Source organism: Dermacentor silvarum, chromosome 7 (genome assembly GCF_013339745.2).
Source record: "Dermacentor silvarum isolate Dsil-2018 chromosome 7, BIME_Dsil_1.4, whole genome shotgun sequence".
NCBI classification, from domain to species: domain Eukaryota; kingdom Metazoa; phylum Arthropoda; class Arachnida; order Ixodida; family Ixodidae; genus Dermacentor; species Dermacentor silvarum.
This window is the reverse complement of record NC_051160.1, coordinates 115,330,800-115,346,823: the sequence shown is the minus strand read 5'-3', so window position 1 is coordinate 115,346,823 and position 16,024 is coordinate 115,330,800. Positions and strand designations below refer to the sequence as shown.

The window sequence follows — 16,024 nt, the reverse complement described above, 5'->3', positions numbered from 1 at the left end:
TCTATATAGAGTGCTGTCATACCAAATTAGTAGCAATCTTTTCATGAGAAAGTTGTCAAAAGGCTGGGCAGAATGTAAGTTTATGGAACAGTCAATATTTCAAAATCTGGGAGTGATAGCCCAAATCTAATTGCATATTTGTTTTTAGCTGTGAAAAATACATAGTGTAAAAATTTCAGCTGGAAATACTGAAAATTAAAAAAAAAAATTTTCAAACCAGTGTCTCCCCTTAACTGCAGGATGCATGGAAGCGAGCCCTGCTCCCACAAATGAGAACTGTGAAGCAGCACAGAATGTTGCATGTCACTCTGCCAGCTGCCCACCAAGCAGCAGGAAGTGAAAGCGGCCGTCATCTGTGCTGCAGGACTTGGTGGCGCTGCACAACCGCACAGAAGAGCGAGCAGCAGAAAATGCTAGAGAATCTCTTAAGCTGCGCAAGGAGCTTCTGGAGCTCCAGAAAGAGGCAAATAACATCAATAAGAATATGGCAGAAATGATGAAAAGCTATTTTGCTTCAAGGCAAAATAAAGCCTGAATCAACATTATTTCTGTTATGCTATCCTCAAACTCGTTCATAAAAGTACTCATTTTGGATGTCCCATACATCCACTTGTACTTGTTTGCACGAAATTTCTAAACCAGACCTATTGCTATTTTCTTTTAATAGGTGAGGCAAAGTTTCACTGTTGAAGGTATTTATTTCCGTAAGAAAGCCTGGCTTTCAATATAAAAAGCACACCATGTGCAAATCAGCCTTTGAACAAGATAGGTCCACCTATCGAAACGCCAGTCAGCCTTTATGAGGCACTTTATCCCTGTTTATACAAATTTTATCCCCAGAATGCTTCCATCTGCCGGTGCCTTTGACTTTGAATATAAAAAAGCAGTCATGCACTCCAGCCTTCTGTGGCCTACCAGTCATACGCAACACAAAAAAATATCAAGAGTGCAGTCATAAGTGCACGTGCAACTGCCACAAGGCACCCTGCACTGCTTGTTGTCACTTTTGTACACAGCACTAAAACATACACAAGCGAGTGTAAGAAAACCAAAGGAGACAATACATTTACACTGCATGCTAAATAATGTTCATAACACACTGGAAAGCAAGGAGTAATGTCCATGGTTGTCATGTATGAGAGAAAACTTTCCTCATCGAGCACTGCACTGAAAGCGAGACCTTTCTTGTAGTAGACATGCAACGTCTTGCACAATTCTCACAAACTGTGAAAATACAATTTGTGCAGCACATAGCATATACGTGGAGTGCTTGTCAATGCCCAATGCTGGTGCATGAGGCATTGTGCGGAGTTAAAACACTTAGGTGGTCCTGCGTGCTGCAATGTGCTTTGCAAGTGCCTCTCTCACTTCCACTCCTAGTGGCTCATTACGACTGCTTGTACATACTGGCTGAGCCCGCCTTGCATCTTCACTACGCGCAACTTCAATCCAGCTTGCATCACAGTGATTGGTCAGCTGCTCACAAGTGTTGTTCAGAACACAGCAAGCACGGATGATGCAGTTTACGTTGTCAATATCACATTCCAGGCCCTTATGCATGATTCGAAACCGCGCTTTCAGTCGCCCGAAGCCATTTTCCACAATACGTCTAGCACATGACAGATTGTAATTGAAAACATGCGATACTGAGCCAGTGGGACCTGGCCTTGGGAAAGGTTTCATCAAATGAGGCTGCAGAGGGAAGGCCTGGTCAGCCAAAAGAACAGGCCCAACCGATATCCCTTCAACTAATTTGCCATTCAATCTGAACAAATTGCTGCTCAGTACACTTGGCAAACGTGACCGCTCGAACACTGCTGCATCATGTATTCGACCCGGTGACCCAACGTTCGTGTACATAAATCTGTAGTGGTGATCAACAACAGCGAGAGGAATGGTACTGTACCACCCCTTATAGTTGAAGTAGTCGGCAGCGTGTTCTTTCGGAGGGCAGACTTCAATATGACAGCCATCCAGGGCGCCAATTCCTTGAGCAAACCCTGCAACAGCGGTGAACTGACGCAGGTGCTCTGCCAGCCCTTGTGCTGAAGGGAAACGCACGTACCACGGTTCTAGGCGTCGCACAACAACACTGCGGAACTCACGGAATATTATGTTAACCGACAAACGGCTGATGCCAAAGAGATTGGCCACAGTTCTGTCTTCGGCGGATATAGCCAGCCGATACAACCCAATCGTCACGCGCTTCTCCAAAGGGATGGCTCGGCGCATGCTCATTTGCACACACTCACAATATATCGGAACGTGCACCTATTGAGTCGAAAGTTTTCCCTGAATACACTCTCGGGAAAGTGCGGGAGCGTTTCTTCATACCACGTGAATCAGACCACCACATGCCGCTCACGGGAACAAAACCAAACAGCCGTGGCGACGAGTTGACGACACTGCATTTCAGCGTTCTCTCTTTCCTGTTCAAGTACCTCAATGTATTGTATTACACGGAGCACTTCCATCTGCTTGGCGTGCAGCACTGTTCGTTGAGCGGCAAACATAATGAAAAAGTCGTCGAGGTCTTCGTCCCCGTCACACGATTAACGCTTGCTCATGGACATCGCACAGTTCGCACTTCGCGTCACCAGATCAAAGCTGGCAGAAACGACAAATAAAAAAAAACGAAGCAATACCATACAGTCTCGCCAAAAACAGAAAAGCAACGAACCAATAACAGGGATCACAGCTAATCCACCAGCGCACTCTGCAAAAATCCCAATCGAGCAATGGATTGTCTTGGCTTTCGTACCAACCGCAAACTAGACTTGGCCAGGCATTGGCTGACTGGCTCTGGCTGCTGCCAAACACCGCAAAAGCAATTGAATCAGTATGCTCAGACAGCGCAGATGCTAACACGACGGGTATATTTTAAAGAAGATACTTTTTTTGTCAAAATAATTAGAAAGAACAGCTAAAGAATTATTTTTTCATTCACAGTACTGAGTATCACGTGACCTGCTTAACAGCTCTATCTGAGGACAGGTTTTCCCGTGTAACATATGTCAACTGTAGTTGACGGTAACCATAGTTCAGTCCGGTTAACTGAGGTGCGTCTTAACTCCGATTAGCACGCCCGTGTAACTAGGGTACAAGTCATTGAACTCCTCTTCACTGTTCGAGTCCACAAGGTCCATGGCTACTTGAACGAGAGTTGACAGTGTGGCACAGTTCATCGTCGTCGTTCAGTGCAGCAGCGATGCTCACACACACACAAAACAGATATGAACAATTTTTTCTATGACAACCACAAACAGTGCAACGCAATTAACACAAGTTACCTGCAAATTCACCGGCGCATAAACAATGGGCGACACGACACAGAAGGACTGCACAACACCTGCACCTTGGCATTCTTTTTTCCGTGGTGCTAGTGTCGCGCTGCAGCTGCACCACTGAACTGGCGCTGCAAAAGTGCGGAAGTCGCCGTGCACCACCGTGAACTGGGTTTAAGTGGTGTAGACGAATCGAACAGAGCTCTCCCTCAGCCAACTGGCTACGGTCCACCGATCACCATTACTTCTAGCGTTATCTTCTAAGGTTATAAAGCACCGTTCCACCTTGCGAGGTGGTGCAATACGAGCAGCGCCAGACCATCTGAAAATTTTGTGTGTGTCCCCTGAAGGCTTCTGGCCCGTCGTGAACAGCGCACCGCGCTCTCATGCGTGCATGCTATCTCTGCATTGTGTTCCGCGCAAGCTGTAGACGCTCATTCCCACACATTGCAGTGCCTTTTCGGTTCGTCTTTCTCTGGTGGTAGCCCTTTTCACATCTCTCGTGCATATGCAGCGATATCTCCTTTTTCTGAAATTAGTACAGGCGCCACAGCTAGCCAGTGTTCGCTGCATCTCTCCATCGTATGTTTCGGTGGCAGCTCGAAACCGATGTGTTCTAGCTAGGCCGTTGATGTTAAAAGAATGTACTGGTTGAGTAATGGCTACACGAACATTATTAGCTTATTGCTCTCAAGATCGACCAATATATACTGTTTTGTGTGCCAAACCTTTAGTGCAATATGAACAATTTTATAAGACTACTATTTCTTGTTTTATGCGTGTGATAAACGTAATTTTGCTTGTTCGCTTTGTGCAATAAAAATGTCCGACTTTCTTGCAGCATTGTTTTTTGAAGTGATCCGACTCATCGCGCTGTCCGAATTCGATTTCCCATTTGTAGCGTACTTTTTCATTGCGAGCGAAAAATCTCGCTTTCTTATGGTATTCTTTTGTAGTTAGTGCAACCTGCACTAACAACAAAAATTTTTTCTTGTCATCCCACTGTACTCTATTTTTTGTTTTTGTTATACTTAAGTCTGTGATCTGTCGTCCTTAGCTTCCTTCTCTTCTACCTATCGCCTTCTTCCCTTCTTTTCGTCTTTATGAATTGTATGTATGTTTTCAAAATAAGCAAACATTTTTTAAGAACTTTTACATATAGTATGGGCTTAAGGACCCTAAAAGAGGGCATTGAAAAATTCTCCATGGGGAGCTTGAAATTCCTTAAAAACCCTGGAATTTCCTTCTTTTCAACCTGTACGAACCCTGCAACTATCATATGTCAATAAGACAGATTTACGAGTCAAGAGACAAAGCTTCGGTTGTAGAAAATGCTCGAGTTGCCAGATTATTGACGTGCTGTGCAGTGTCCCTGCCATTAGTGCCAGTTTGATGTCGCAGTTACCGATATTGAAAAAAAAAAAAAAGTGGCAAGGCTTCCAACTGTAACCCATGTTTCAGGTTACTGTGCTCATGCAGCACTAAAGAAGCTGTGTCAGTCGTGCAAAGAAAACCTTGTGATGGATGATGCAGGGGTAGACATTGGTAAAAATGTCCTAGTTATGAGTGTGACGAGGGGCGGGCTGAAGTTTCCGTGTGAACTTGTTGCAAATGCTGTGCTTACAACAGAAATAGTGCTTGACAAGCTTAGGAGTCCCCGCTTCCAGCCTTTGTTGGTGAAAGCACTCACCTCAATTGGGCGACCACAAAGAACTTACATTCACTTGATCCCACCGATGTGGCTCGCATGCTGCACACGTCCTAAGTAGCACAGACTGTAAGCAAACAAACAACATAAAATAAGCTTATAAACCTTTGGAAGTGTAGAAGTGCAGGCCAGCTCGTGTAGCATTATGAAAAGTAAAACAGCGCAATATATGAGACATAGAGCAAGGCGAAACAACGCAAGCGCTAACGTGCAACTAAACATACACTGGTACACTGCTAACGTACACTGCCCTCAGCCACCGGAGTATTGAGTGTTGTACACAAAGCACTAGCGTTCCTGCGGTGCATCTATGTGCATACCACACCGTGGTGTCTGCAGTGGAACGGACAGAACATTTCCAGCTGCAAACGCTAGCGCTCTTTCTTCTATCACACCTTGCACACCATTGAAGTGTAACATCAGTGCTTACCACACCAGTGCTGGAGCATGCCCACTTGCTGCCAGGGCGCAGTTTTCGCTGAAGAGCAGATGCCAGCACGTCAACCCCATGTATTCTTAGCACAGCATCTCAGGAGCAACGCGCAATGCTAAACATCGCTATCGCTTCAAACGCTTTCCCATTCTGGCGAAATTGCCCAACGTAATTTTTTGTTACTGTCCTGTAACAAAGCCCACTATCGCAGTGACATCAGATTATTTTCAGTTACACACTCTCACCGAAGGCCAAGTGATTGGATGTGCGCGCAAGCTGCAAATAAAACAAAAGAACGAAGATTTTTTTTTCAGAGCAACGACACCTGGTAGATAGTTGATTAAACATCACAGTCAAGTCATGCCATAGCTTCGAGGTCCCTACCACCCCCTTCTCAAGATATTAATTTTCCATCAAACCCATGGAAAGTGCAAAAAGTGCACTTATACATATTTCATTGTAGTACTTCCTAGTAGCACAAATTTTCCCCTTGGCTTGAAAGCACAACACTAATTGAATTTCATACTGAACAATTACAACCACTTTTCCAACCAGCTAAACTGCACACCTCATGAGTGAAAACATGTACTATTTTTGCGATTTCATACAATGCCAAAAATTATTTAACCAAGCCAAAGGCATTTTCTGCACAATCCTTAAGCCAAACCCTTAAGTGCAAATTTCTTAAAGCTAGCTTGGACACCAACGATTGCCACTGCTGCTCATGACTAATACCCCTGTCACACTGGACACTTCAATGTTAAAATTGAATGGCATTAGCAAGGAATGACATTATTCTACAGTTAAGGCAGAGCTACATGGAGCCAACTTTCACGGTGAACTTCGCACAGCAGCATGACGCCGAGTGTTCACTGGCTTGGCTACTTGGAGCAAAAAATAGGCATCCATGGTCTCGCTGTTAGTGTTACCAGACTCAAATGTGTTTTTCTATAAACAATAAATGATAAAAAGTTTTCATTGTATTATCTAGTATGAGAGGTCTGGCAGCGACTTAGTGAACTGCTGGCTTAAGCTTGCCTTCATTTGGCGACGGGTGATATGCGGTAGCATGAATATGGCGGACGATAAGCGGGCACGCGAGTTCATGGGAGAGATCACATTCGAATAGTCAGCCGCGATTGGTCGTAACAGCGCTGGGGCATCCGAAGCGTGAGATCCAGCCACTGACAAACGCGGAAACCATTGTAAGAGTCATTATGTCAGTGACAGCAAATGCTTCAGGCCACCGGGTCGAACGGTGTACACAAGTATGTAGCGAGCACCTCAGGATGGTGGCAGCGGGTCAACGATGTTGATGTGATCAAATTGGGCATCAGGTGGACGAAAGGAGTGAATTGGCGACTTCGTGTGTCATGTCGTCTTGGAGCATTGATAGTGAAGGCATTCGCGAGCCCAGCAGCACACGTCGGAGTTAACACTCGGCCACACATAGCGGGAAGTAATTAGACACTAGGTGGCACGAACTTCGGGATGACTTGCACTGTGTAGCTTTTCAAATACTTGATGGCAGAGTTGGAATGAAAAGAATGGGCATGTTCGACCCCTTGACGCGTTGCAAGTGACAGTGCCTGAAGAACGTCGGGACAGCGCTAACGACGTAGCAGAGAACTGGAGGTCCCGAACCTCGACGTCTCAACGCTGCGCTGTGGCAATTTCTTCGAAGTCGAGTGTGGCCATGGATATTGCGTCGATAAGGGAGAAGGCATCTGCAGCTGCGTTGACTGGGCCTTCAATGTATCGTATGTCCACGACAAACTCGCAGATGAAATTGAGGTGCCGTATCTCTCGTGTGGTATAACTGTCACGATCACCGCTGCTAGACCCTTCAATGTACTGGCAAGATCCCCTCGGAGGTTAGAGACAAAACCACATGCATTGACTTGCCTTGTCTCCCCAGCCCTCTTCCCCCAGTTAGGTGAAATGGTCATTGACACTACAGGTCAGGAAAGTATTCAAATCCCTCCAGGTGCAAATCAGGTTCTTCCATCCCCAGAACAGCTTCCAACACTCTGCCACACTGGGCTACTGAGAAAATTGCTGATACACAGAGGAGGCAGAAACAGCTTATATAATGCAGCACATGGATTTTGAAGCACAGATACAAGCTGCCATAGCGAAACTTCAAGCTCACCTGCAGACTACAAAGGGCAGAGGAAATGGAAGGCACAAGGGTTGGTGAAGCAGGGATTGAGAAAGTTAGGAGAGGAAAGGTAGGGAAGCCAACTAGACAAGTGTCCTGTTTGTTGCACTACACTGGAGGTATATGCTACACTGGATATATATACCAACGAAAATTGGTGAAACAGGGAAGTAGTAGCACCAGCTCCAAGGGCATGAAAATACACAACACAAGCTGGCCATATACGAGGAACCCGACTCAAATGAAATTTTCAAGCTTCTGTTGTTTCGCACTTTTAATATTTCAGCCTGATAAGATCTAACATATTAGGCATGCGCTGTTGGTGTTTTGTTTCATGACGTTTGTGGGCTGTCATTCTCAAAATTCTGAGGAATAACTTGGTCAAGAAGGTAAAACAAGGTATGAGCAACTTTAGTGACATTGGTGTGGCAATATAACCCGCACCCACCGTATGCCATATAGCAAGGCGTAGCATATCATCGTCAACATCAGCCTATATTTTTTATGTCCACTGCAGGATGAAGGCCTCTCCCTACGATCTCCAATTACCCCTGTCTTGCGCTAGCGTATTCCAACTTGCGCCTGCAAATTTCCTAACTTCATCACCCCATCTGGTTTTCTGCCGACCTCGACTGCGCTTCCCTTCTCTTGGTATCCATTCTGTAACCCTAATGGTCCACCGGTTATCCATCCTACACATTACATGGCCTGCCCAGCTCCATTTCTTCCACTTAATGTCAACTAGAATATCGGCTATCCCCGTTTGTTCTCTGATCCACACCACTCTCTTCCTGTCTCTTAACGTCAGTCCTAAGATTTTTCGTTCCATCGCTCTTTGTGCGGTCCTTAACTTGTTCTCGAGCTTTTTTGTTAACCTCCAAGCTTCAGGAAGGGATATTCTACGATGGATCATATTCACGTCATCGATCAGGTAGTCGAGAAATCTGCGGAGTACAATCAAACTCTCTATATGGCTTTCATAGATTATGAAAAAGCATTTGATTCAGTAGGTGCAGCATATACATATACCTAAATATATACGGAAATATTCCCTCACGGACAACGACGCCGACACCAGATTTTCTGCGACACAGGGCCCTTAACACTCGCGTCAAAAGCTGTTCTTGACAGCTTGACAAAGCCGCAGCAGCAACGCCAGTGTGCCTCGGTAGCCGCTGAACCTCCCTGTGTTCCACGGCTCTGACAGTGAGATGTTTGCATAATAAAGTCAATTTCTCTTTATCTCCCGTGTAGCAGCACGGACTTCGAAAAACGCCGTGCGACACAAGACGCGGAACGCTCGCAGTAACTACAGGCATAGCGCAGAAGTTGCCCGCACACAAAGTTTTTACAGCTGCAGGCTGCCCTTGTTTAGAGAGAATATAGAAACCAGAACGGAACCTGGCAATCGCTGGCGTTCCATAACAGCCGCGGATGAGCAAGCAAAAACTATAGAGAAGCCGCGCGGATGTGACAGCGGGACTGCGATGCATACCTCGTCTCCTGGCTTCCGATAGAGGCAGGGAAATCTGTAGCAGACACCCCGAGTTTGTTGAACACGGCAGAAGCGTGCGCTAGAGTTAAGTTGACGAATTTTATCTGCCTGCGTTTGTTTAACACGTGCTTTCAAGCGTTTTGAGGGATGACCACGTCGATCATAACAATAAGACTGCGGCAGGGCGGTCATCGTTGCTAGCACAGAAGTACAGAAGCAAAGCAGTTGAGAAACTTTGTCCATGGATTACTTTAACTGGTACACCTCGAGCTTCAACGAAAACCAAGAAAAGTTCAACATCATTCGCGCCGCCCGCGCTGGCGTTCCTGGAGTCCTGCAGAGGGACTTTTTTGTTTATGTTCTGTTACATATTCTTAATGGTCCCGCAGTGAAAAACTCAACTTTTTTTCTTAACAGTGAAAGCATTTAGGTGCAAATGTAAATTTATGAATTAGTTCTCCTATTTTTTTCTGTTGCGCAAGTTGTTCTGCGGGTTGGCGTATACATATGCTTAATGAATAAAACTATATGCTATGGCCGGAACAGCCGGCGCGCGCAAATCTCAAAAGCCATGCTTTGAGATACGTACTCGAAATCTAGATGGCGCTACCCTATGACAAAAACTTCAAAGCATTATTTCAAATCATTGGGGTTTAGGGACAGTGGAGGCAAAATAGACTTTAAGCGGGTAGAAATAACCAAATGGGGGTTATCTGATTGGTGGCTAAAATTAGGGCAGGGTTGAAATTTCACCCTCCACAAAGTACAAATTATGTTAATACTCACGGCTAGGTGACGTGTGCCACCGCCCGATTTAAAGGGTTCCGCCTCATCCAAGCACTTTGCATAATATGCAATTGCAACTTGGCCTCAGGTGGGGTTACAACCCCCCCCCCGATGGGTGCGCCTCTGCAAAAGCGGGGGACAAAGGGGACCCAGGTGAAAATTTCCAACTGGGATCCAACTGGGATCAGCTGGGATGAACTGGTTCCAGCTGGAAACCAACTGGTCCCAGTTACACACCAACTGGTCCCAGTTGGAAAGCAACTGGGTAGCAACTGGTTCCAGTTGGGATCCAACTGGAACAATTTCCAGTTATACTGGGAGTGACTGGACCCAGTTGGGATCCAACTGGAACATTCACCAGTTGTACTGGAATCAACTGGTCCCAGTAGAGAGGCAACTGGAACTTTCACCAGTTGTACTGGAATCAAAGTTCCAGTTGGATTCCAACTGGAACTTTGACCTGTTGTATCAGTAGCAACTGGTTAAACAATGGCCAGTTGTACTGGTAGCAACTGGTTCCAGTTTGAATCCAAATGGAATGGTGACCAGAAGTTTAAATGAAATCAAGTAACATACAGTGCTTGCTAAGACAGCAGCAGCTAGTCCTACTTATACTGAGCAATTAAGTTTGGCAGTTTTAGCAATCCTAGCAAACATTCCAATAGAAGTTTGTAATAATTAGTCTAATACGTTTGTATTAAGTTCTGTACGTATTAGACCAATATAAATTTCTATTAGTCGTACTGATTTACCTATAAGATCAATAGGCCGTGCGTGTTAGACTTATTAGTCTTATACAAGCAGTGTTGCGTGTTACGTCTTCAGCATGCAAACTCTCTCCGGAGCGCACCCGATGCACTGCATGTCGAACACTTATCAAGCCTAAGCAAGTCAATGTCTTCAATATCGTTATGTGAACTTTCCTATCGTAGATGCTTCTTCTTCGCCTGAATGGCCCGCCGCGGGTCTCAAGGAGATCGGCCGCCACGGTCTCATGAAAACATAACCGAAACCATTGCAATCTTTCACAGTCGCTGCCGGCCAAAAACAGCGAAGTCAAAGCCAATCCAAATCCGCCTCATTGAATCGCGTGCCGCTCTTGCTGCTCGTGCCGGCTGCTCAAACCAGCAGCCTTTAGACAAGACTGCGGCACAGGCATGGAGCGTTAGCATAGCGAGCCGAGCTTCGAGTAAGCCGTCCACTCTTCGCGACAAAACGCCTGGTCGCGAGGTGAAAAAAGATGGCGTGGCTCTTCGCGAACGAAGGCAAAGGGCTGGCGCATGACAACCTCGCCGAGCCGGTCAAGGAGCTCTCGGAGAAATGGAAGCTGCTGCCGGCTTTCCTCAAAATGCACGGCCTGGTGCGGCACCACATCGACTCCTTCAACCACTTCATCAACGTCGAGATCAAGGAGATCATGCGCGCCAACGAGCGCATCACGAGCGACGCGGACCCGAGTTTCTACCTCAAGTACTTGGACATCCGCGTGGGTAAGCCCAACGTTGAGGAGGACTTCACGGTCGGCCAGTCGACGACGCCGCATGAATGCCGACTGCGGGACATGACCTACTCGGCGCCGATCGTGGTGGACATCGAGTACACCCGCGGACAGGAGCGCGTGCAGCGGTCGGACTTCCCGATCGGCCGCATGCCCATCATGCTGCGCAGCGCAAACTGCGTGCTGGCCAACAAGACCCACTTTGAGATGGCCAAGCTGCAGGAGTGCCCTTACGATCCCGGCGGCTATTTCGTGGTGAACGGCGTCGAGCGCGTCATACTGATGCAGGAGCAGCTCTCCAAGAACCGCATGATTGTCGAGGAGGACCGCAAGAACGGAGTCATGTGTCAGGTGAGGGGACAGTCATATGCGGCCGCGTATCCAGCGCTGCATGTTCCTCAAGCGAGCGACTTTATGCGCGAGTGTTTTTATCGCAAATGGTAAAGTTTAATCGTGTAATGTTGGGTGGTTCGAGAAATTTTTTTGCCAATTTTTAACTGTCTCGGAAGCAAACTCAGGCCGAGAACCTGTGGTGGCGTGTTCCGCAGTTCTTTATTGTTGGTTTGTATCTCTGTGTGCGTGTAGGTGTTCGCTCTTTAACATTTGTTTAGTAGAAAGTCGTTCATCAGGTGTGTCCTATCCTTAGTAAGGTGACTGTTTGGGCATATTGGTACGACATGGAAGAATTTTATGCGCACAAGACGTGACTAAGACACACCTGCGCTCGTGTGTCTGAGCCTCTTTTCTGTCCTCGTCTTGTGCGCAAATGTTCTTTCCTATCCTTAGGTTGTCCGAGATAACAATCTGCATGTCAAAATTGCCAAAAACCTCCGACAATTGGCCACATTTTGTTGATATGCCTAGAGCTTTGAATCATGACAAAATGCATACGGGGCGGGACCCACAAGAAACGGCAAATTTTTAAAAGTTTGTTTATTTTATTCGAATGTAACAAAATATTATTCACTTTCAAATTATTGTGACCAGTGTTGAATCATTAATAAGCTGCTTTATTCATTATTCGACACTGTTCTGGAACCTTTGCAAATTGATTACCCTCAGTGCTTTTGTCGTCATGTTTATTCCCTCCTTATCTTAAAAATGCTCATTTAAGAAATCGTTTCAATCTTGGAAATAAGAAGTCACAATGGGCAAGCTACCAATAGACGAGAAAACGATCGCCTGAAGGTGCTGCTGCGCCTCCTGACAGCGCCCCCAATGTCGAAATTTCAAGCAGCGCGGTCGCTCCGCGGTGCAGTCTCCGCTTTGTTTACATTGTTTCGCCCGCGCTTTCCTTCGCTGCTTGTGCTCACGGCGCTCCGTTTTCGAAGGCGGCAGATCGCCTGCTTGCTGAACAGCGATGCAAAGACTGCAGTGCGATTTCAAGACGGTTGCCGACGTCAACAGTTTTTTTCGTGGCGGCAACCTCAAGAAAGGGGAGCGTCTGCTTCCACACGTGTGTGGTGTTGAAAAATTGTGGGCGGTGATGTTACAGTGAAAGCCAAGTGTGTGTCGGAGGTGTCCAACAAGATTGTATACGACATCGAGTTAGAGGTACACACCGAGTTCAGTCATTTAGTCACTTTTATTTCTCTATGGTGCAGTCACAAAGCGGTCATGCATGCTTGCAGAGATGTGCAGAGACGGTGACGATTGCGGTTCGTTTCGTTGGTCGCTGGGCGCGCACAGCACGGCTGCTCTCAATTTGGCTCCCAGGGAGTGGCATCAGCACTGTCGGAACAGAAAGAACACATGCATTAGGCACCAATAAGCCAATAAAATTAATTAATGATGTAAGTACTACATATGTGCATAATGCCTTATATCATGCTGTATAAATATTTAATGTATATCATGCCTTATTCAATGCTAGAGTCATGGCAACTCATTGCATTATTGAGCAAGGTATCTTTTCATTGGTCATGAGAAATCACTCGTACAAACTGCTCCGCGAAATGAACCCAGGTCACAGTAACCAGCGATTACCTTGGGACCAGCAGCACGAGCGTAAGAATTAGCGATACATGCCTCACCAAAGCAAATCTAGTTTCTCGTCGGGCGAATGCCCCGCCGCAGCAAAACTAAGCTCACACCGATGGCCGGCTACTACACGAAACGATTCTTGGCGGGAAGAGTGAAGCAGGAAGAATGTGCAAGGTGGCAATTACTTTAAAACATGCTTGGATATTGTGAACCCAGAAAGCATGGCCAAGCAACATACATAACGCGCGCGTCTCGGGCAGCTGCTTTGCGATCTGCCGCTTACCGACGCATGCGATGACCGTAGCTTGCATTAAATACGGATTGCCACCACACAAAAGACAAGTAACGTGCGGCCCTATTTGTTGCCTGTACAACTAGAAATTTAAGTTGCAGTGTTTGGAAAAAGGATATAAATATCTTGAGCCAGTCTTTGCCTATCGCGAGTGAACTAACAGTACAATCAATTAAATTCGTAGGTTTTACGTGCCAAAAGCACAATATCATTATGAGGCACGCTGTAATCGAGGGTCTCAGGAATAAATTTGACCACCGGGGGTTCTTTAACGTGCACAAAAATCAAAGTACATGGCAAGAACTGTATTCTTGCATTTCGCCTCCATCGAAATGCGGCCGCCGTGGCCGGGAATCGAGCTCGCGTCGTCGAGCTTAGCGCCGCTACACGTATGCATTTACCGCTAAGCTAACACGGCGGATGTCACTGTACGATTCAACTACGCGACACGTCTTAACAAACGGCCATGCGCTAAATGCAGGCACATTACTATTGCGTTTTTATCGAGCGGCCGTGATATTGCATGAGATTGCGAAAGTACGTGACTTACTGCAGTTATCCACGCTTGTCGTCTGTCCTTCTCGTACCACCTCTCTGGAATTCTGTAGAACTTCACGGGCGGCTTTCGACTTTTCGAGGCTCTTGTGGCAATCAACAACACAGCAGTATGGCGTGCCACCTTTCCTGGTTGATGAGGTCGCGCTCGCCGTCACGAAGACAACGCACGCGGTCGCTCGCGCCGTAGAGAACACGGGCGCGCGCTGGCCCGGCGGCGACCTTCGACACTTCCATTCTTCCGCCAGGGGAGTGGTCGGCGCTAGTGCCGCGCGGGCAAACTTTAGGTTGCCTCGTCTATAGTAGAAATGATGAGGTAAGGTAGCGTTGTCATTCCATTTGTCAGCATGTGCTGCACACTGGGTGCTTTGTTGGCAGGAGCATTGTCATGGTGCACAAGCCATTCAACCTGAGCTATACAGATTGGGGTGTTTTCTTCTAACTGAATTATGCAACCTCTTGGTCCACTTCAACGTAAAATTGCTGATTGCATGTGTGACGTTGCGGTGCAAATTTAAAATAAACAAGCTTTTTGATATCAGAAGATTTCTCAAGAGAGATCAGAACTTGATACATACACATTCTTCTGTGATGTCTGACATTGCAAAACCAATGCACTCAGTGACAGAGGCTCTAAGGAAAGCAATGCGGTGAGCAGACAAAACTTTACGTCAACTGATGCGGACAACATGCGCCTAATGACACATGTCACTTTTAAGTGCACTTTCGTCTCAGTAAAAAAAAAAAAATTCTTATTACTTCTTGGACCCCCCTTATATGCTTCAAACAGTGTTACCAAAGGCAAGTAGCTTCTCAGCCATATGTAACGATGGGAGAAAATGCTCTGTGTTCTGCATCACTGATGCCATTCTTTAGGAGAGTGCCTTTTAGTGCACAATGTCATAGCTAATATTATCTTCATAACATCATAACAATTTTTTTTATTGTCTGTTTTTACAATGGCACATCAAGGTGTTAGTCAATCTCCCATCAGTAACACCGACATAATGTTAGCTTGTTTTAAAATGAAATGTAAGTTGTGTGAATTATTAGTAAACTTGAAGCGCAACAGTAAACATTCTCCACAGATGTACACCTATCTGACAACTGCTACATCAAAGACAGCGAAGCAGTATAAGCAAGTTTAGGGGTCTATTTGCTCGCTCAAAGCCTTGCTTGAATGCAGCAGCAGTTGCTGCCCTTAGTGATGCTTCTCATGTAAGTGGCATTGCAGCTCTATGACTCTATGGTCTGCTTTCACAGCCGCAGCTGTACAAACTCCTGGGTGACCTCCAACGTGGAGCTGGTATTGCACGACAGGGGAAACAAATGTTATGGATTACTGGTTAAAAAAAAAACAAATAAACATGCATATAAGTTGTATATTTGAATGAGGTAGCTTTTATAATAATTGATCAATTTGTTTCATAGCAAATTTGGGGCTTTGACATGCATTGTGCTGCATTTACATTTGGTATCAACTACGCCGCAGTATGAAAACCGTTGCCAAACTCTCCTTAAAGGCTCGTTCACACCGGCGGTTGACAGAGGTGACTGACGTTCACACCAGCAAGCCTGACCTGCCCGTCGCTAGACTGAAATGTCTTGCAGTTCATGTCGTTCACTTCTGCTCGTACCACTATCACACGTAAAATAAGCGTGAGCATATACAGAAGTCCTGTTCCTGTTCATCCGATTGGTTCAGAAGTTTTACGACGAATCCTAAACAACTGCTTTTCAACCAAAGTGACCACTCACAACTATTTGTGACCAGTTCCGCGACCTCTGTGAGTCGCCAGTGTGAATGAGCCCTAACAGCTTCACTGTAA

At 46.1% G+C, this 16,024-nt stretch overlaps 2 protein-coding genes across 2 annotated transcripts in view; one reads left to right on the top strand and one right to left on the bottom strand.

The window, feature by feature from the left end:
- Nucleotides 1-424: 424 nt before the first annotated feature.
- LOC125946937 (uncharacterized) lies at nt 425-9,431 on the bottom strand. Its single transcript, XM_049671140.1, has 2 exons — nt 9,082-9,431; nt 425-5,059 (listed from the first exon to the last, which is right to left on the bottom strand). The coding sequence occupies exon 2, from the start codon at nt 2,236-2,238 to the stop codon at nt 1,321-1,323; it is 918 nt and encodes a 305-aa protein (XP_049527097.1). The 5' UTR covers nt 2,239-5,059; nt 9,082-9,431; the 3' UTR covers nt 425-1,320.
- Nucleotides 9,432-10,948: 1,517 nt separating this feature from the next.
- LOC119458369 (DNA-directed RNA polymerase III subunit RPC2) overlaps nt 10,949-16,024 on the top strand; it is a 45,255-nt gene continuing 40,179 nt past the window's right edge. Inside the window, exon 1 of the mRNA XM_037720201.2 lies at nt 10,949-11,716. Coding sequence (XP_037576129.1) covers nt 11,108-11,716 — 609 coding nt within the window. The 5' untranslated portion in view covers nt 10,949-11,107. The remainder of the gene's footprint in view (nt 11,717-16,024) is intronic.

Bases quoted from the DNA above. Each gene is read 5' to 3' on its own strand.
- LOC125946937 (XM_049671140.1), bottom strand. From the start codon at position 2,238: ATGAGCATGCGCCGAGCCATCCCTTTGGAGAAGCGCGTGACGATTGGG.